The sequence below is a fragment of the Myotis lucifugus genome, unplaced genomic scaffold (genome assembly GCF_000147115.1).
Source record: "Myotis lucifugus unplaced genomic scaffold, Myoluc2.0 scaffold_404, whole genome shotgun sequence".
In the NCBI taxonomy this organism is placed as follows: domain Eukaryota; kingdom Metazoa; phylum Chordata; class Mammalia; order Chiroptera; family Vespertilionidae; genus Myotis; species Myotis lucifugus.
In genome coordinates, this window is record NW_005871452.1 from 537,077 (window position 1) to 559,301 (window position 22,225).

The window sequence follows — 22,225 nt, forward strand, 5'->3', positions numbered from 1 at the left end:
TCCAGCATTGTTTGTGGAAGAGACTGCCCTTTTCCTATTGAGTGGTCTTGGCACCTTTGTTGAAAATCATTTGACTATATATATATATATATATATATATATATATATATATATATATATGCAAAGGTTTGTTTCTGGGCTCTCTATAATATTCCGTTGGTCGCTATGTCTGTCCTTATACCAATACCACACTTTTGATTAGTGTATCTCTGTAGTTGCATCTGAAAGGAGCACGTGTGAATCCTCCAGTTTTGTTCTTTCAAGTTTGCCACCCAGGGCCATTTTCCCACTTTTGACCCCATCAGTTAGCTCTCATGAAGTTTATTTTTCCAGATAAACTTACAATTTAATCAGGATTATGATAACATAAAGATTCTATTTTTTTCAAATACAACAGAGCCCTTCTGTTTAAATGGATTTTATTTTGCACTGTTTATTTTATCTTCAATTAAATGTACTCACTATCATGCTAGGACTCTGAAAGTATAAAGGGAATATGTATGTGCTCAGTGAGCTTCAGTCATTGAGAAATGAGGCCTGCACACAAAGTAATGAGAAAGCAGTGTAATAGTCATGATTATCAGTTACTGAAATAAAATACATGAATGAGTTAATAAGTGTTATGAGGTAATTATTATGGCCTTAAAGAGATCACAGATTGTTTAATGGAAAAGTTTTATTTTGGGGTCAACCTTGACAAATTGGGGCAAAAATGAAAAACAGATAGGAGGTCATTCTATGTAGGGAAAAAATGGAAGCAAATGGAAGCAAATGCTTAAAAATAGGAATAAGTATTTGTTCTGGGAATAATATACGGAGACCAACTTGATTCTAATGTATAGTTTATATTGGAAACAATGTCAGTAATTTTATTGTTGTTGTCGGCCATTGATTTTTAGAGAGTGGAAGGGAGGAGGAGAGAGAGAGAAACATGGACATTGATTGCTTGCCTCCTGCACAGGGCCCGGGGATCGAGCCTGCAACCAAGGCACATGCCCTTGCCGGAATCCTTCAGTCCGCAGCCAATGTTCTGTCCACTGAGCCAAACTGGGTTGGGCCAATGTCGATAATTTTTTTTTTTTGCGGTAATTTTTATATACACAGTTCAGTCATGTTTCTGAAGCACTGATAATTTTGTGTGTAACCCCAAAATAATGTGGAGATAAAGACTTTTGAATGGGTTTGGACAAATGTAAAGTTATGTTAGAAACTAATCTGACAGCATTGTGTCATCATAAGTCTTCACTATTAGATTGAAGATGAATTCTCATCATTAAATGTATTAGTTGCTTATGGATCTATAGAAAATGTTCCTCAGAAGCTTTCTTGTGAATATAAGGTCTGTTTGGGTGAACGGGGATGTGTATGGGTGGATGGGAGGGTGGTATGTAATAACACCATGGAATTCATTTGGTTTTTATGTCTTACATTCGGACAAATTTATTGATAAGATTCCCATTCCTGTAATGTAAAAAGAAAATGTTTTGCAGTATTTATCATATTTGTAAGCCTTTACAATAGAGAACTTTATAGCTATTTTCTGAGAAATGGGGTGAATTTTTTTTTTCTCAAGCATACTGGTTTTTATCTGCTTGGCTTCTTAAAATATTTTATGCTAGATTTAGAATGTTAATGTGGAAGAAAGAGAATTCTATACTGTTTTACTGAAACCTTTAACTGTGTGACTACAAAGCAGAATAACATTGAACATTACTATATTAGCTCTTTATCAGAGTAAAATTATACTTTATTTGGAAAGTTTTACCTATGAGACTATACCCTATTTCTCAGGCTAAGTAAAAAGATAATAGCTGCCTTAATAGAAAGAAAGAGTTTCTCCTTCATAATGAATAATGTCTGAATTATAAAAGAAAAATGGGAGATCACTGGAAATATTTAGCTTTTCAGAGTTTTTGGAATGTCAGTCTTAACTACTTTTAGGGATCCAGTAAAGGCCAGAAAAGACAAACAGTTGAAAGTTTCTTGGACTTATCCTCTTACTTCATTAGTAATAGAAATAATGCTTCTTAATTTTGGGTATTTGCATAAAAACATACCTTTTAAATGGTGCTCTACTATAGACTACAAAGATTTTGTAGTACTGTTTAAATATTTTCTCATTAACTTGTTTTAAACTTAGAGATTCAGACTTACTTCTTCCTTATATGTAAGCTTTTGAACATACTTGCTTAAAACATAAAATTCCTTCATAGTGGGATACAAAGTTAATATTAAACAGGTATTTACGCTCCTTTAGACATTGTTGAGATAGATTATAAGTATGTGTGTGCTTTAGTTTATATGCTGCACTAATAGTGGTTAAAAGTATGAGCCTACAGGTAATCTTTTTAAGCAGATAAAACTGTTGGGATGCTTTCCCAGGGCAATGGGATTTCCTTCCAAGCGTATCTCTTCAATGCGGTTCCGAATATAACGGGTGTCATTAGCCTTGCAGAATGTATCATCTGTAATTGAAGTTATGTTGTTAAACTGGAAAACAAAAGGGAAAAGGTATTCAGATAGCTGAAATCAATCTTTTGTATGCCATGCAATGGGATCTCAGAATATTTTATCTAAAAAGTGATTTTCAAACTACTGTATTGTACATACTGTGTATCCATCGTCATGGTAATTAAACCCTCTCTGTGCAAGGTCAGCCTTTACTTTTAAGTCTACAGCATGACTTTGGAAGAACAGACAACTTGCTATTATACTAGCTGGAAAAATGTATCCTATTCTAGAGTGTCAGCGCAAAATGCATACTATGTCCTTAAGTAACCTTTAAATAAGTAAAAAGAACAAATAGGAATTCTTACAATGCTGAAAGATCAATTTTAGTTTATTTTTATACCCTCTTCACTTTTCTTTACCTTAAGTTGATGTTGGACAGTAAAGTCAGTTGGAAAGGCTTCAAAAGCAAAGATTTATTGCTATTTAGAGAAAGAAACTTAAGCCCGAGGTTTTAGTGTCCCCCAACTTCAAATCCATGTGCCAGGTTAACTAGGAGACACTGCACAGATCGGGACTAACACCCTCTGAGAGCAGGCCTCAGACCTGGTGTTGCTGGTCCTTTCACCTGCTCTGGACAGAACCCGGGTTGGTGGGCAGAGAGTGCATTGGGCTCATAGTGATACTTTTGATAAAATTTACCTGTGAATGTGCGTTTTATAATGAGTCATAAGACTGATCGTTAGTAATTTAAATTAAAGTCAGGTATTTGAAAGAGCAGTCCTACCTGAAGATGAATTACACGTAGGCTTTCTGGTAAATTAAGAGGCACAGATTCCAGCGCGTTGTGGTCCAGATAGAGGAAGGACAGGTTACTCAGTTTCTGCAGGGAAAGGCACTTTTACTTCAGCGAAGTCCGTGCGTTTCTTCATAGGGTTCCAGTGCTACACGCTCATGTGTGTCCACATGGACATACAAATCGATACTGACAGGGACATGTCTGCACTATTTATCATTGCTATTAGAGTGTTTTGGCTTTGGGGGTATTTTTGGCCTCACAAATGGTGTACTTTGTCTCTTACGAAGGGCAGTAGACCCCTGCTGGAGACCCAGCGGTGCCCGGCTCAGCCCTCACACCAGTGTCTGGGGCCCTTTGACTTTGTCTTAGGAGCAGCCAATGGGACAGTCCCTATTGTATAGGATTACAGGTGGATCCTGGTGCTCTCATAACTTGTCTTGAACCTCCAGAACTTCCCATTTTAGCTCCAATTTATGGCAAAATGAATATTCCTAAGAGGTGTATATGCTTGTTAGTAAGATGTTTCCCAAAGCTATTTATTAAATACTTTTTAGTAAAAAAATCCCCCCCAAGGGTTTGATATTGGATTACTGTTCATGATCAGTAACCCAGTTATCTATACTAATAATAGAGGAATATGCAAATTGTACAGGATGCCGTCACAGTAAGAGTATCAACTGAACAGCAAGGCTGCGTGGGGCAACAAGGCTGGCAGGGGGGTTAGTGAGGGACGACCAAACGACTGAACAGCAGGCTGCGTGGGGCAACTAGGCCAGCAGGAGGGGGGGCAGTTGGTGGCGACCAGGCTGGTGGAGGGGCAGTGAGGGGCAACCATGCCGGCAGGGGGAGGCAGTTGGGGGTGACCAGGCTGGCGGGAGGCAGTTAGGGGCGACCAGACCAGCAGAGGGGGGCCATTGGGGGCAACCAGGCTGGCAGGGGGGGGGCAGTAAGAGGTGACCAGGCCAGCGGGCAGGGGGGGAAGTTAGGGGCAACCAGGCTGGCGGAGGGTGGGGGCAGTTAGGGGCGATCAGGCCAGCAGACAGATGAGCAGTTAGGAGCCAGCGGTCCTGGAAGTTGGACATCCCCCAAGGGGTCCCGGATTGGAGAGGGTGCAGGCTGGGTTCAGGGGACCCCCTGTGCACGAATTTCATGCACTGGGCCTCTAGTTGAGTATAATTTTATAATGATTTCAAGATGTAGTTTCCCCTGGCATTAATCTTTTACCTTATCTCTGATGTACATCCTGTAGCAGAATTTGCGAGTTTTATTTTTTTAGAACTAATTTGCTGTTATTGATACTTCCTTAACATTTCATCATTCACCATATGGACCCCAAGTTCCTGTCTTCCCCAGTGGCCCTCTTCACTTGAGGTAGAGCAGGGGTGGGTACCTCCAGCCCGAGGGCCCTATAAGGCCTGAAAATCATTTGGTCTGGCCCTGCCAAGGCATTAGGGGTGAGTTAATTAAATGTTTGACCAAGTATAGCAGGATAATGTTTAAGTTAATAATTTTGTGTGGCCTGCAAATGATGTTATAAATATCCACATGGCCCTTGGCAGAAAGAAGGTTCCCCACCCCTGGGTTAGAGTAACCGGATTTACCAGTGGCTTTTGCAGCCTAGGGTGTTAAGCCAAACTGCAAGGTAGCTGAGTTTATCATTTCCATGTCAACTTGTCATGAATCCCTATTGTAATGCATGTGTAAAATGCAAAATATTCAAACATTCCTTTTTGAAATGTTGATCAGTTCCTGTAGGTCTTTAAAATGCCAGTTATTCAAAGGCTTACTGGATAGAATTATTTATCTTCAACTTACAGGGGTTTTTGTTTTTATTTATTTATTCTTTCAAACATTTTTATTGATTTCAGAGAGTAAGGGAGAGGGAAGAGAGAGATAGAAACATCAATGATGAAAGGGAATCATTGTTCGGCTGCCTCCTACTGGCGATCGAGCCCACAAGCCAGGCATGTGCCCTTGACTGGAATTGAACCCAGGACCCTTCAGTCCGCAGGCCAATGCTCTATCCACTGACCCAAACCAGCTAAGGTGGTTTTTGTTTGTTTTTAAAAGTCCCCTAAGTCCATTAAATTCTGTGAAACTTTGATTTATCTCTAGTATGCCCCTTAAAGTAGAAAGAGGGTCCCTTAATTGTAGCAGAAATAGGAGAAAAGTGGAATATGTTTACATTTTCTGACACATATGTTTGTGGACAGATTGTACATTGTGTGGTTATCATTAATTTATGATAATGAATATTTGATAGTTAGGTGCTTATCATTACAAGCTACAAACCTTCTTTTTGAATGAGGTTTTCTTTTGTCAACAATAGCATGATCCTTTATCTGGGGTTCCTTCCTGGGCTGAGATGATTACTTCTCCATAGACTATGCATTTCAAGACAACCTGGCTACCAAAGTCACACACCTTCCCCTTTTCCTGTACATACATTTCCTTGAAATACTAAATTAAGAAAAGTAATTTTTACTACATAGATAATTTTGTTTTTGGTGCCATCATGGGATTCAAAAGGAAGGCTATAAAATTTTATGGTCTAATATATTGAAGTATTAAAATTAAAATTCACTTCTATAACTTTATTTTTTCTGGCATTAGTAAATTACTCATATTGTAAGGAAAAAGGCAGGAAAACTCCCTTTTGGAGGTCTTGGTTCCATGCGGCTGTGAACCATCTATACTAATAAAGGGTAATATGCTAATTAGACTAGACATTTTCTGGACGACCTTTTGGACGTCCTTCCTGACAAAGCGGGGCCCGGGGTAAAGCTGCCCGCGGTCCTGGCCACCTGCGGCTGGCCCTGGGCAAAGCCGGCCCAGGTCCCAGGTGCTTATGGCCGGCCAGAGGCAGGGATGCCCGGGTCCCGGGTGCCTGCGCCTGGCCGGAGGAGGGAAGCCTCGGTCCCGGGTGCAGGGGCAGAGGCAGAGGCGGTTAGGAGTGATCAGGCCACCAGGGGAGCAGTTAGGGGCGATCAGGCAGGCAGGCAGGCAGGTGAGCTGTTAGGAGCCAGCGGTCCTGGATTGTGAGAGGGATCCCGGCCTGTGAGAGGGCACAGGCCGGGCTAAGAGACCCCACTCCCCCATTCATGAATGTCGTGCACCCGGCCTCTAGTGTCTGTTTAAATAAGTATTTGCTTTGTAAGCAAGTGAAAAACATGAGACACAAAGTAGTCCATGAAATAAGATAAAGATTATATAATTTTGTGAGGTACAGGCATAAATGAGCCTAATGGTGTGGCTATTTGTTAGGTAAATAATGTCTTCATTTATTAAATTAAAATTATCTTAAAACATAAAACCAAATTCTAGACCAGAACTTCTCTTTCTTTTATCATATCATCACTGGCTGTATAAAACTGATACTGTATTCAGTCATACTATAAAATACTTACTTTGAATGTATTTGCTTTGATTCCTCTACTCTTAATTTTGTTGTATTTTGCATTAAATAAAGTAAGCTTGGGAGGAAGAACTGGAAGTTTCAATAGTTGATTTTCAGCTAGTGTCAGTTCTTCTAACAGAGAAAGTTTTGAAAAAGTAGTGTCTTCTATATCTTCAATCAAATTTCCCGTAAAATCGAGTCTTCTTAAATTAGCTTGAAGGGGAAATATACAGAAAATATACAAAAATAAGAAGTTAAATTTTCATTTGTGTGGACTGAAGAAAAGTATTTAACAGGTCATTCAGCCATATTTTGTTTTTAGTGTCTAGTAGAGTATCTACTATTAGGAGCTCAAGAAGTTTTGTTGAATTAATGCTGAGCATCTATTCTGTGCTTTCACTGATGGCCTTTCTAACTGGAGTCTAGAATGACAGGTTCAGAAGAGAATTTAGTAGAGTCCTACTGTATTCTGAATTTTCAGGATGCTCAGGCAGCTTGAAAGAAATTCTTGTTGCAAATCATGGAAAATAAGCATTACACTTGATTGAATAGAATCACGAACTTTTTTGCTGGCATGTTGCATTGTCATTGTGGGTATGTTATCTGAATTGTTCTATGCCTTATTGGTTGACAACAGACAAAAATGCTTCTCATTATATGGGACAGTCATGTGTATAAAATTACCACAAACACTGAATTAGTAAATATGGAACATTATGGCTCCCAGGGGAAATGCAGGGCTAGGTTCCTTCAACCCTCTGATCACACATTTTCATCAGCAGCCAATACATAATTTTATGTGTGTTTCTTTTTATAGACTTCTTTTTTTTTTTAACTGATTTCAGAGAAGAATGGAGAGGGAGAGAGAGATAGAAACATCAGTGATGACAAAGAATCATTGATCGGCTGCCTCCTGCACACCCCCTACTAGGGATAGAGCCTGTAACCTGGGCATGTGCCCTTGACAGGATTCATACCCATGAGAGAGAGATAGAAACATCAATCTGCAGGTTAACGCTCTATCCACTGAGCCAAACCAGTATATAGCCTTTAGTATATAGCCTTTAGTATATACTGTTGATACATTAACATTGAACTCACTAGCCATCAGCACTGGAGCTCACACTTGAATGGAGGTTACTAACACATGTATTTTCTTCACAAGGCATATCACAGCCAGCCTTCTTGCATTTAGGAACACTAGACAGCACTTAAGCACTACACTTAGGGGCCATTTTAAACAGCAAACATCACAAAAATGTGAAAAATGTGGCACTAAGACTGAACAGGACTGGTTTACAGTATAAAAGCAGAAACAAAAAGTCAGAACATCACCTTCGACCTCTACTGGCTAACTCAGTTGTTTTTGCCACTGTGCATATGTCTGCAAATGACTGTGAAAGTGCTGCAAATATTGATTTTGGGATTACAACTAAATTTTAGCAAGTCAGTGAGTTTGAAAATGTGGAATCCACAAATAATGAGGAACAGCTATACTTCAGCCAGTGGGAGTCACCAGAACGGCATGAATCCAGTTACTGTTAATCTTGTACATGTGTAGTGGGGCGGGGCCAGTGTACATTTTTCGGTGTGATTTTCCTCAGAAGCATTTGACAACATAGGAATCTAGAAAATTTATGAGGGATTAGTGATCCAGGACTAGGACTAGGCTCTGCAGAAGACAGAGGATTGGTTTGCTAGGATGCCAGAAGTCAAGATTGCGAATGACTCAAGAAGGACACCAGCTCTATACTAGAATTATCTGAGGAGTTTGGTTGTGTTTGATGATGCCGGGGCCTCTCCCCAGACCTCAACCTCTGGGGACTTAGGGCCTGCCTGGTATTTTAAATATATTTTTATTGATTTCAGAGAGGAAGGGAGAGCGAGAAAGAGATAGAAACATCAGTGATGAGATAGAATCCTTGATTGGCTGCCTCCTGCACACACCCCCACTGGGGATTGTGCCCACAACTGGGGCATGTGCCCTGACCAGGAATCGGACCGTGATCTCCTGATTCATAGGTCAACACTCAACCACTGAGCCACGCCGACCAGGCCCTGCCTGGTAATTTTTAAATGCTTCCCCAGATATTTTAAATTATGCAGTCAGATTTAAGAACCGTGAGTTAAAGTAAGGAAAAGCAGTTTCTGTGCTTTTACAGTGAAGGTAGAAAATAAAACATTGTAATTGGAGAAGCATCCTGATTATATTGGTGCTGCTGACTAGCAAGTGGATCTTGAAGTATTGGGGTTGAGAAGACATAGTTTGCCCATATGGAAAATGGGCTGTCAACACAGACACCAAAGTCACCAGTAAAGAAAGATGGCAGAGGATATCTGAATGGAAAGGAGATTCATCAACAAATCAGTGGATTTTTGTGAAATGTGGTAGATACTTAAAATACACCTATACACCTAGATGTGATAGGCCATGAGTACCTAGAATTTTGTGTTTATAGGAGTTAAATACTAGCATGATTTAATACTAATATCTTATTTAAAACTAACTTACGTATTTCTGCAAAATCTTTGGCAGTCAGCTTTTTAATTTTGTTGAATCGTGCATAAAGATAGGCTGATTCCTTTGGCAAGGGTGGTACAACTTCAATGTCAACTTCTTCACAGTATACAGAGCCACTTAAACACACACACAGCAGGCACGTGGGCATTTCTAATTGGGAAAAGTCATAAACGTATAAACAGTAAGAACATTTGGCCTCTACTGGCAAAGTTATTGCTATTATGAATGTTATTACTGATTTAAAAAGATATTTTACAGAAGTGTAGGTGATGGGAAAGATACCACGATTATGATTGCTAAAGACCTGTATTATAACTGATAATTCACCAGAATTTATTTTAGATTTTGTAGTTCAGTCTTATTTATTCTCTGCTTTTGCATTGATTCTTTAATTGCTGAATTGATCGACAGTTATATTTCCTCATTTGAATACCAGAAAAAAATTGTAAAGTAGGACTTAAGGTAAACAGGAGCTTGATTTATTCCTTAGTGTGGCACAAACGCATTTTATTTTGGTGACAGCTAAGGAGTTTAGAAACTACTGGTTAGATAAGCAAACTGTTAACTTGAAAATTAGAGTCAGTGTAGACACTGTTGAGATTCCATTTCACTCTGCTGTCATCCATTGCATTTATTTGTCATGCCTTTTTTGTCTCTTTTAACCTGGAACAGTTTTATTAGTCTTTATTTTTCACCTCTTTTTTGAAAAATTTTTAATTAAAAAAAATTATGTTTTATGGTATATATTTTGCAAAATGTCTTTTTTTAAAAAAATATTTTATTGATTTTTTACAGAGAAGAAGGGAGAGAGATAGAGTCAGAAACATCGATGAGAGAGAAACATCGATCAGCTGCCTCCTGCACATCCACTGGGGATGTGCCCACAACCCAGGTACATGCCCTTGACCAGAATCGAACCTGGGACCCTTCATTCTGCAGGCCGACACTCTATCCACTGAGTCAAACCGGTTTCGGCAAAATGTCTTTTAATTAGGATTTGTCTGAGGCTCCCCATTTGGGGCAGGAAGACCATGGAAATGGTGTAGGGTTCTCAGTGCCATGCATCAAGGAGCACAAGGTATCTATTTGTCCCATTCCTAACAATGCTGTCTTTGGTCACTTGCTTCATTTGGTATCCACCATGTTTCTCACTCTGTAAAGTAAATGTTTTTCACTTTGTAATTAATAAGTATCTTTCAGAGAAGTACTTTGAGATTTTAAATATCTGATTTGCCATTAAACTCTCATCCACTAGTTTTATCATCCATTGATTCTTAACCTGAATTGTTTATCAGTAGGATAGTTGCCAAATAATGATTTTCTAAATCCATCATTCTTTCTATACTTGTTCGTTGGCATTCTGGTGTAAGGTGGAACATTCCCTTCTTGTTTGTTTGTTTATTTATTTATTTCTGTCAGTATGAACTTACGAATTCCTAATCCTATAGGTCATAATACATTATCATAACATTTATTTTTATAATCAAACTAGAGACCCAGTGCATGAATTTGTGCACTGGGGCGGGGGGGTCGTTCAGCCAGGCCTGGGCCCTCTTGCAGTCCGGGAGATGGGAGAGGCTCCTGCCACCGCAACTGTGCTCGCCAGCTATGAGCCTGGCTCAGGGCTTCTGGCTGAGCGGCACTCCCCATAGGGGAGCGCACTGACCACCAGGAGACAGCTCCTGCGTTTAGTGTCTGCCTCCTGGTGGTCTGTGTGCATTATAGCGACCGGTCATTCCACCGTTTGGTTGATTTGCATATTAGCCTTTTATTATATAGGATTTTCACAGATTAGCCAGTGAGAACTCTTTTAAGCTTTTTTATCCTGCCACAGCTTTTCTGTGGTTAGCACATTAAGCACCATGTCAGTCACCGGTGACTGAAACGGAAAGGAAGACAAAACAGGCTTGGCGCTTAACGTGTCAAATGACATACAATAAATTGCACATATTTAACTTGTATAATGTATACGTTTTTGACATTTTTATATACCCATAAAACCATTACCACAATTGAGATAATTAACACACCCATTACCCCCAAAACTTTCTCATGCCCTTTGGTAATCCCTCCCTCCCAATCTTGTATCGAAAGAATCATGTGGTATATACTCTTGTCGGACTTTTTTCACTCTGCATAGTTACTGTGAGATTCATCTGTTGTTGCTTGTATCCGTAGTGCATTCTTATTACTGAGTAGTATTCCCTTGTTATAGTTATATTTTATGGACATTTCAGTTGTTTCCAGTTTTGGGGTATTTTAAAGAAAGCTGCTAAAAACATTCATGTACAAGTTGTGTGGACTTAATGCATTTGTTTTCTGGGGTAAATACCTAAGAGTAGAATGGCTGGGTAGGTGTATGTTTACCTTTAGAAGAAAGTCCCAAACTATTTTCCAAAGTGGCTGTGCCATTTTATATTCCCATCAACACTTCATGAGTGCTCCAGTTGCTCCATATCCTCACCACCATTTTGGTATGATTGGAGTTTTTCATTTTAGCCACTCAGGTAAGGTGGGTTGTGGTATCTCATGTTTTAATTTGCATTTTCCTAATGATTAATGATGCCAAGCATCTGTTTATATTTGCCATCCATGTATTTTCTTTGGTGAAGTGTCTGTTCATCTAGCTTATTTTTTAAATGCAATTTTTTTGGTATTATTATTGAAGTATAAGAGTATATTATTGAATTATAAGAGTATATATTATAGATATGTCATTTGTCAGATTTATGTTTTGCAGATATTTTCCTCCAGTCTGTGGCTTGTCTTTTTATTTTATTTTAGTTTTATATATATTTATTGATTTCAGAGAGGAAGGGAGAGGGAGAGAGCGATAGAAACATCAATGATGAAAGAGAATCATTGATTGGCTGCCTCCTGCACACCCCTACTGGGAATGAGCCCATAACCAGGGCATGTGCCCTTGACCGGAATCAAACTTGGGACCCTTCAGTCCACAGGCCGATGCTCTATCCACGGAGCCAAACCAGCTAGGGCTCTTTTTATTTTCTTATCAATGTCTTTTGAATAGCAAACATTTTTAAGTTTAATGAAGAACAGTTGATTCATCTGTGTTTTATTTAAGAAATCTTTGCCAACCACTAAGTTTCCATTCTATGTTTTCTTTTAAAGGTTGTATAGCTTACACTCTTTATATATTTAAGCATAGAGTCCATTTTGAGTTAATTTTTATATATGGTATAAGGAAGGGTCAAAGTTTATTTTTTATTTTCCTATAACCATCTGCTTCTTTCAGCACCATTTTTAAAATAAATTGTCTTTTTTTTTTAGTTGTATTGGCATCATTGTAAATAATCATATTGTGTAAGTCTGTTTCTAGACTGTGTTGTTTCATTGATCTGTTTATTTTTGTGCTCATATCACAGTGTCTTGATTCCTATACCTTTATAATAAGTGCTGATATTAGGTTGCATAAATCCTCCAATTTAATTCTTCAGTGTTGTTATGACTATTCTAGGTTCTTTGCATTTCCACATAAATTTTACAATAAGCTTGTTAATTTAAAAAACAGGAAAGCCTGATAGGTTTTTAATTGTTATTGCATTGAATCTACAGAAAAATTTGAGAAAAATTGACATCTTAATAACTTTGAGTTTTCTGATCATTGAACACACTGTATCTATTTATAAGTTTAGGTCTTCTTAAATTTCTCTCAGTATTGTTGTCTAGATTTTAGTGTACAGGTCCTTGTACATCTTTTGCAAATTTATACCCAGGTATATTTTATATTTTGATTAATCCTTTAAAAGTTAAATGTTGCCATTATTATTTGAATACTTCCCTATTTTCTGGCTTGGTAAGATGTCCCAGACCAATCTTGCCTTTTCCCTGGCCCAAGCCTGACATTAGCTATTTCTTCAAGGAGTACTAGTTACTTTTAATGGAGAATAGTATTTAGAAACCAAGATTTGGGTGTCGATATGCTCCTTGCTACTGGAATCTCATTGCTTCTAGGCTTTTCCATCAGAGCTAGGAAATGTATGCATGCATATTTGTCTCTCTCTCTCAATATGTAATAATACACATACATACACACATGATACATATGTCCTATCTCTATATATAAAAACCTAAGTGACCGTTACAACGGAATGACCAGTCGACCAGTTGCTATGATGCGCACTGACCACCAAGGGCAGATGCTCAAGGTAGGAGCTGCCCCCTGGTGTTCAGTGCATGGGGGAGCGCCGCTCAGCCAGAAGCTGGGCTCACAGCTGGCAAATGCAGCTGCGGCAGCGGGAGCCTCTCGTGACTCCGTGGCAGCACTACCGAGTGGTGGCAGTAGGCATAGTAGGCTGAGATGAGCACGAGCGGTGCAGCACCTGGCCCTGCTTCTGGCTCCTCCATGGCTGCCTGCCAATTGGCGCACTGCTACATCCCTTGGGGGATGTCTGACTGCCGGTTTAGGCCTGATCCCCGCAGGCCAGTCGGACATCTCCTGAGGGTTCCTGGATGTGAGAGGGTGCAGGCCGGGCTGAGGGACACCTTTCCCCTCTCCCCCCGACCCGCCCAGTGCATGAATTTCATGGAGTGGGCCTCTAGTATACATATATATATACACATATACATGCACGTATATATACACCATATACTCATCTATATATAAAAGCCTAATATGCAAATTGTCACTGTGGGAGTTTGACTGGGAGACTGCTCGCTCTTTTTGATGTGTGCTGACCACCACGGGTGGTGCGGAACAAAGGAAGGCTCTGGTTGGCAGCTGGGGAAGGGAGGCCCCGGCTGGCAGCCAGCAACCAGGGAAGAGAGGCCCCAGCCAGTAGCCAGAAGGAAGGCCCCAGCCAGCAGCTGGAAGGCCCAGATTGGCCCTGATCGCCGGCCAGGCCTAGGGAGCCTACCCATGCACGAATTTCATGCACCGGGCCTCTAGCATATACATAAACACACCATATGCATATATACACAACACATGCTTGCTCACACAGAGACAGACACATCTATATCTGTTTCTGTATCTGTTTACAAGCCATGAGTTGATGGTGTTATAGTTTAGCTCCACAGTGTTCATTCTAGCCTTTTTCCTTTCCATATTTCTAACACCCTTCTCTGACAGCGAGGAACCTAGCTCTCATTATCCACAGTGTGTTTGCTTTACATTACTGAGTCTTGGAACAAGCATTAAGTAGTTTCATTATTGCTACAAACCCACTCATTGGAATTTTAGTATGTATGTATATATGTATTTATTTTTTAGTCAGAAGGAATGCAATCAAAATATTGTGTTGAAAGGTTACTTGGATTAGAATTTTCCCTTTTAGTGTTTTACGTAATTCATTTGAAATGTAATTAAGTTTCTATTTTTCTGTTTGTATTTCACTTTGGTTTTTTATCTTATCCTTGTTGATTTTATTTATCAGTGTATTTATTTGTTCGTTTGCCTATGTGAAGCATAACCTTGTTCTAAAATCGAATCTACACAATAAGGTGTACACAGAGTAGTGCCACTATCCTCTCACACAGCTCCTCATTTCCCATCCCCACTCCTTTCCACTGCTGGCCCATCTGTGACCTGTAGGTAACTAGTCTCAGTTTTTTAATACCCTTCTTGGGTTTCTTCAGAAACAAGTGAACTGATGCCTGTACTTATATCACCTTCTTTGTGAGATGAAAGGCAGCATACTGTAGATAGACTGTTGTACTTGGGTTTTTTTCATATATGTTTTCTGGAAATCATTTCATATTAGTTCAATAGAGATAATTTATTTTCACAACTGCATAGTATTCCCTTGTGTGGATATACAATACTTTATACGTACACTCTCCAATGTATGGGAAATTTGATTGTTTCCAATATTTTGCCATTGGAAGCAGTGCTTCAATGATTTTGCATATGTATTTTCTTTTGGATTTGGTTTTATTAGATGCTAGAGGCCAGGTGCACAAAATTCGTGCAATGGAGGGGGGTGTCTCTCAGACCAGCCTGCACCCTTTCCAATCTGGGACCCCTCGGGGGATGTCCAACTGCTGGTTTTGTCGGACATCCCTCTCACAATCCAGGACTGCTGGCTCCCAACCGCTCGCCTGCCTGCCTGCCTCATTGCCCCTAACCGCTTCTGCCTGCCAGCCTGATCACCCCCTAACCACTTCCCTGCGAGCCTGATCAATGACTAACTGCTCCCCTACCGGCTTGATTGCCCCCAGCTGCCCTCCCCTGCAGGCCTGGTCCCTGCCAACAGCCTTCCCCTGCCGGCCTGGTCCCCCCCAACTACCCTCCCCTGCAGGCCTAGCCCCCCCTCAACAGCCCCCCCCCCTGCCAGCCTGGTCCCCCCATCTGTCCTCCCCCTGCAGGCCTGGTCCCCCCCCAGCTGCCCTCCCTTGCAGGCCTGGTTGCCCACAACTGCCCTCCCCTGCTGGCCATCTTGTGTGAGGGCATGGCGGTCAATTTGCATATTACCTCTTTGTTATATACGATTACCAAATTTTGGTCCAAAAGTGTACCAGTTTGCTTTCCACCAACAATGTATGAGATTGTCTGATACCCTGTAGCCTTGCCAATTGAATATAGTAATATGTTGTCACAGTTTTAATTTTGGTCAGTCAGGTTAAAACATGGCATTTCAATGTAATTTTAAGTTGCATTGCTCTGTGTGAGATGTAACATATTTTTGTACGTTTGAGGATCATTTTTATACTAGAGGCCCGGTGCACGAAATTTGTGCATGGTGGGGGTGGGTCCCTCAGCCTGGCCTGTAACGATGCAAGCGTTCCGCGCCTGGCCAGGCCAGAAGCCCTCTGCGGCTGGGCGCGGAATGCTTGCCTCGTTGCTGGGGTGACGACGCAAGATTCCCCCCCTACTCCCCCCTCCGGCCGCTCCATGCCCTCCACGGCCAGGGTGGAAAGCTTGCCTTGTCGGCACGGCGACGAAGCAAGCATTCTGCCAGGCTACTCACGCCATCTTTGTGATGGAGTGATGGTTGATTTGCATATTTTACCCTTTTATTAGATAGGATCAGTTGGTGAATTATCTGTACATCTCTTTTGGCTGTTTTTCCAATGTCTTTTTCAGTCAGATTTTTTTCCTAGATCTTTACTTTAAAAAATATATATATAATTTAGAGGTATTAATTCTTTGTGCAATAAGTTGCAAATATTTTTCTCAATTTTTAGTTGTCTTTGACTTCACTTATGATGTATTTGCCATGCAAATTTCAGTTTATGGAGTCGAATTCATTGATATTTTCTATGGTTGCCTCTGGATTTGTAGGTACCTCACACCCAATTTATTTTCAAGGATTTATACGGTTTCACTTTTTACATTTAGATCTGAATTTATTTGGAGTTTTTTTTCAATGTAAGGTATAGATCTAATTGTAGTTCCTTTCAGTTGACTACTTAGTTGTCCAAGCACCATTAAAAAAAAATCATCTTTGACTCTGGTTGGCGTTTCTCAGTGGTTAGAACCTAGGCCCATGCACTGAAGGGTCTCAGATTTGATATCTGGTCAAGAGCATGTACCTGGGTGCAGGTTTGATCCCCAGCCCAGTTGGGACACATGTGCGGGAGGCAAGCAATCTGTGTTCCTCTCTCCCCTTTCTCCGTCCTTCTCTAAAAATCAATGGAAAAAATATCCTTGGGTGAGGATTGACAAAAAATAAACAAACAAAAAATAATCTTTGCTTCAGTGGTTTTAGATGCTGACTTTATTATATACTAAATTTGTACATGTATTTCTGCCTGATTCTGGACTTTCTAGTCTATTCATGCACCAGTATCACACTTTTTAAAAGTGTAGAGTTTTTAAAGTATGTTCTAATGTGTATGGTACTTCTGATTCCTGCAGTTACCTGTCATTTTTCAGTATTTCCCTTGCTGTTTGTGCAGCTTTTATTTTTCCATGTGAACTTGAGTATCAACCTTATCAGATCTTTATATAAGTTTATTGTTACAAAGTTAGAGAGCTGACATTTTTATGATATTGAATCACATTAGCCAAGCACAAGGAATATCTTTCCATTTGTCCAAGTCTATTTTTACTTTGATACTTTCAGGTTTCTTAAGATATATTATCTGTTTTGGTTCATTTTAATTTATTGTAGCAATATAGAAATTACTATGTGATTTTTTACTGTCATGTGAAATAATGTTCTGTGATAGAATAAGAATAAATCAAATAGATAGGAACTATTGAATAGGACTACGTAGTTTGTTATGTTTTCTATTGATTTAATTGAAATGTGCATTATAATTATTTGGATACAGTCATGCACCACCTATTGATGTTTTGGTCATTGACAAACTACATATGCGATGAGAGTCCATAAGATTATAATGGAACTGAAAAATGTTTATCACCTAAAGAAGTTGTATCCTTCATAGCATCGTAGCAAAATACATTACTCATGTATTTGTGGTGATGCAAACCTACTGAATTACCAGCACAGAAGAGTAACTAACACATACAATTGTGTCCATAATAAATGAGTATGTCACTGACTGATGTATTTACTACAGTATAATTTTTAACATTATTTTAGCGTGTGTGTACTCTTTCTACTTAATGAACAAATGTTTACTGTAAAACTACATGCTGTATCACACTGGCAGCAGCCTGAACCATCTTCTGTTTACTGTGTCTCGATTGCTTCATTTTCTTTTCTGGTTGATTTAATGTTGTGTTGTTTTATACAGTAGCATACTTTACAGGCTTGTAACCTAGGAGCAATAGGCTGTATGCACCACAGGTATGTAGTAAGCTATACCATATAGGTGTGTGTAAGTACACTCTACAACATTTGCATGACAGCATCTCCTAATGATGCCTTTCTCAGCATGTATCTCCATCATTATGCAGCACATGACTGTATGCAGGTGCTCCTCAACTTAATGGTGGAGTTATATACTGACTAGGGGCTCGTTGCACATAGAGATTCGTGCAATAGGCCTTCCTTCCCCTGGCTGCCAGCACCGGTTTTCCTCCGGCACCTGGAACCCAGAACTTTGGTCCAGCCGCAGTGGAGAAGCCAAGCCTCTTTAGTCTTTAGTCTTCAGTCTTCACTCTGGCCTGAGCCTTCAGTCTTCACTCCATGCCTACGTATGCAAATTAACCGCCATCTTTGTTGGGTTAATTTGCATAGTTGCTCTGATTGGCTGGTGGGCGTAGCAGAGTGACACCAATTTGCATGTTTCTCTTTTATTAGTGTAGATAAACTGAAACTTGAAAATATCCTAAGTCGGAAATACATTTATTATGCCTAACCTATTGAACATCTTAGCTTAAGCCTAGATAGTTTCTACTGAATGTGTATTGCTTTTGCATCATCATAAAGTAAAAAAATGTAAGTTGAACTATCATAAGTTGATGACAATCTGTATAACCATCTCTCCGTCTTCTGTGACTTTCTTGAGGGAAAGAGTTACATTTCATTTACCTTACCCTCAGGCTATACATAGTACATATGCTCCTCAACTTACGATGGGGTTACTTCCGGACATCATAGTGTAGCCTAGCCTACCTGAAATGTGCTCCGAACACTTACATTAGCTTACAATTGGGCAAAGTGCCCAACACAAAGCCCATTTTACAAGAAAGTGTTGAGTATCTTGTGTAATTTATTATGAGTATCACTTTGGGGCCATTATAAAGTTGAAAAATTAAGTCTAAATGTACGTTGAGGACTAAGTTTAAAACTAATTGGTGTTTAATAACTGTTTCTTGAATTGATTTTACATAGATAGAAAGACATACTTTGTAGGGGCTACACTGCATTAGCTTTGGTTGTTCTTGCATGTTCCTATTCCATGTTTCTCACTCCTAACATGGGGTGGGAAATGATGTGCACTCCTAACATGCCTATTTGACTTTGTTGTTGGAGATAGAATTCTATTATTTGGGGTCAGTCTATTCAGAGACAAGTTTTGATTACTATGAAGACTAAAATTCCATTATAAGCTGTTTTTTAAAGCTTCTAAAAAATAGATGACAGACTGTTCATACTTACCATCATTTTCTTTTTTGAGGGGTAATGATGTTGAACTCTCATCTTTTTGTAATTGAAGACTTTTCTCATCAGGTGTTATCATAGATTCTTTTTTCTATTAGAAAAATAAAAATGTATTATCAAGTGTGAGAAATCTAATTTTCACCATATAAACTGAGGGATATGGAAAACATCTGTCTTCTCATAGTCACATAATGACATTTACTTTATGTTTTATATACTTATTAAAAAAAATAGTTGTTTAGCTTGATTTTACTTATACTGTGGGCTCCTTGAGTAAAAGAACCAGGTCTTTTAAAAAAATTTTTATATCTTCAAAGGCCAAACTCTGTGCTTCCTAAATGTCAAATGTATTGAAATTCCAAATGGGAACTAGGGGAGAATTCTATGCCTTGGAATTAAAGATTTTCTGAGGTGGAACCTAAAATGAAAATAGTGTCTTGAGATTATTTTTATGTAAAGTAGCTCTTTTAATTATTCATATTCTGCCATGTGGGCCTGTACTAAGCACCAGTCGTGTCCTACCTGGACAGCCCTGAGTAGGCTTTCTTTGCCGCTTCTGGTAGTGACCCTTAGGTATATATGCACGTGCATTAAGGCCTTGGAGTCCTTTCATTCTAGCCTACCCTCCACACTCAGACCACCGGTCCAGGCTGTTAGCTCTAGGAGAATTGGGGTCTTTATCATTTACTCTTTTTCATATTCTGGGAGGGAACATGTTCTGCCATTAGACTAGCCAGGGGTGGGCAAACTTTTTGACTCGAGGGCCACAATGGGTTCTTAAACTGGACCGGAGGGCCGGAACAAAAGCATGGATGGAGTGTTTGTGTGAACTAATATAAATTCAAAGTAAACATCATTACATAAAAGGGTACGGTCTTTTTTTTTTTTTTAGTTTTATTCATTTCAAACGGGCCGGATCCGGCCCGCGGGCCGTAGTTTGCCCACGGCTGGCTAGACTATACTGTGTGGTGCCCTAGTTTCTGTACCCTTCAGGAGCATTTGCCACTTTTAGTCTCGCTCTCGACTCCTTCACTTTCTCGTGTGTTCTGGCTGAACAGTCCCTTCCACTCGCTTTGTATGTTAAATACCATTGAACTCTGCTCCTCTTCGTTTATTAAGATAGACTTCTAAAGCAGCATAAAGAAGTAAAACTGAGCTTCTTTTACTTAGTACATGTTTTGGGACCAGGGAGTTTTCAACGTATTCTTTTAACTGATTGATAGATTCAGATCATACATGTGAGCCAATAGTTTATTATTGTGATGGGCCTTTTTAAAAAAAAATCTGAAGCTATAACTAGTTATACCTATCTTTTTGTCTTCTTGTTAGCAAGAATAATACTAGCATATTAACTAACTTTGTTGACAGAAAATGTGGTGTTAACATTTACTCGTGTGTGTGAGAGAGAATGAAAGGAAAGAAGGAGGGTGGGGGAGGAAGAGAAAGGAAGAAAGAAAGAAAGGAAAGGAAGGAAGGAAGGAAGGGAGGGAGGAAGGGAGGAAGGAAGGGAGGGAGGAAGGGAGGGAGGAAGGAAGGAAGGAAGGAAGGAAAGAAGGAAAGAAGGAAGGAAGGAAGGACTGACTTAATAACTGGACACTTTAAAAATCTTTGCCATCTTATTCATACTGGAGAAGAACTTTGAAGAGATCGACATTGTTAAATATTTGGCTGCATTTCTCATTTTTCAGTGTGTGTGTCACACTGTAGGCAGGCGAAAGATACTTCTGTGATGTGTTTACTTTGTCCTTACCCAGTTGTGTGATAAGAAAACCACAAGTAATCACTTAGCCCATATAAGTGAGTATGAAAGATGTGGTAGAGTATTAACTCAAGTTGGTACAAACTGATAATATAAATTGTTGAAGCTGATTTAAACAGAAAGCCCATATTAAGTAGTTTTTCATTTTTGGTACTGTATATAGTTGACATTTATAAATTTTGTGAAATATTATATATACCAAAATGACAGTACTCTTCTATTTATTTTCTTGAACCGCTTCTTCCTAAAATAATAAACCTTAAGCTGGTAATCCATCTTTATTTCTCCTAATACACATCTCCTATTTTATTTTGAAATAACATAATATCCAAATATAGGGCATTGTTTAACACTACTTAATACTATAAATTTCAACTGGTCAGGGAGTATCTTAAAATTTAGTTTTCCTTAAATATTATGTGTTGGTTACTATAGATACTGTTTGGTTACAATAAGTATGATTTATTGAGACATGCGTTCTTCAAAAATATAATCTTAGGGACACTTATTTTTAATTAAGTTGAATCACTTAAAGTGCTTTTTCTTTCCTCTTAACCTTATCACACACATTCAAAAAAACAAAAGCATGCAGTTAAATAGGCTAGACTATTTTAGAAGTGAAATGTAGAATGGAAATAAGGTACCTTAATATTTTTTCCATCCAGGTATTGATCCTCATAATCTCGAGTAAATAAAATTTCTTCAAAATTATCGGTGTTCTGCTGAGTTGGTGGTGCTGGCTTTATCAGAGGCACAAACAGTAACAGGAGAAGTGTAGACTGCAGAATCTTCATTTTAACAAAAATTAAGGTGACTGGAAGTTAATAAGCTAGTGGCCTGCTGACTGTAAGACAATACTCCTTTTTCCATGGAAGTCAAATCCAGACCATCGAAGCAATATTTAAAAGCTTAGAGGAGTTTTTGGCAGAGTATATGCAGTAGGGGCCAGAGAACAAGTATTTAACCCTTAGTGATCTTAAATTACATGCTAAACGTTTTTATGTTTCAGTGATATTCTGAAAAACAGTTTCAGAAAATGATTTTATTTCTTTTCTATCAAAAAATCCAAGCAATGTTGATAATTTTAGTTTCTTAATAATTAAGTGCCTTGAACACAGTACTTTTATGAACTTGAAATCTTAGAATACCTGTAGTATAAATGGTTAACATGAAGGCCCAAGATCCTGTCTCATGTGAGCTTAAAATATCATATTTCAACTTTGCTACTTTATAAGAACTCTTGATTTGTATTGGTATGAACAAAAACAAGTTTTAAGAAAAGTTTTAAAGTTTAAACTTTAAATTTAACATTGTAAAAAGT

At 39.1% G+C, this 22,225-nt stretch overlaps 2 protein-coding genes across 2 annotated transcripts in view; one reads left to right on the plus strand and one right to left on the minus strand.

The window, feature by feature from the left end:
- Positions 1 to 22,225, plus strand: part of CENPP (centromere protein P) — a 217,401-nt gene that overhangs the window by 40,648 nt on the left and 154,528 nt on the right. The gene's annotated exons all lie outside the window — the stretch shown is intronic.
- Positions 1,410 to 21,798, minus strand: OGN (osteoglycin). The gene is made up of 6 exons (XM_006102202.3): positions 21,549 to 21,798; positions 19,143 to 19,236; positions 9,157 to 9,315; positions 6,655 to 6,857; positions 3,236 to 3,331; positions 1,410 to 2,490 (listed from the first exon to the last, which is right to left on the minus strand). Exons 1-6 carry the CDS (start codon positions 21,696 to 21,698, stop codon positions 2,320 to 2,322), a joined length of 873 nt encoding a protein of 290 aa, XP_006102264.1. The 5' UTR covers positions 21,699 to 21,798; the 3' UTR covers positions 1,410 to 2,319.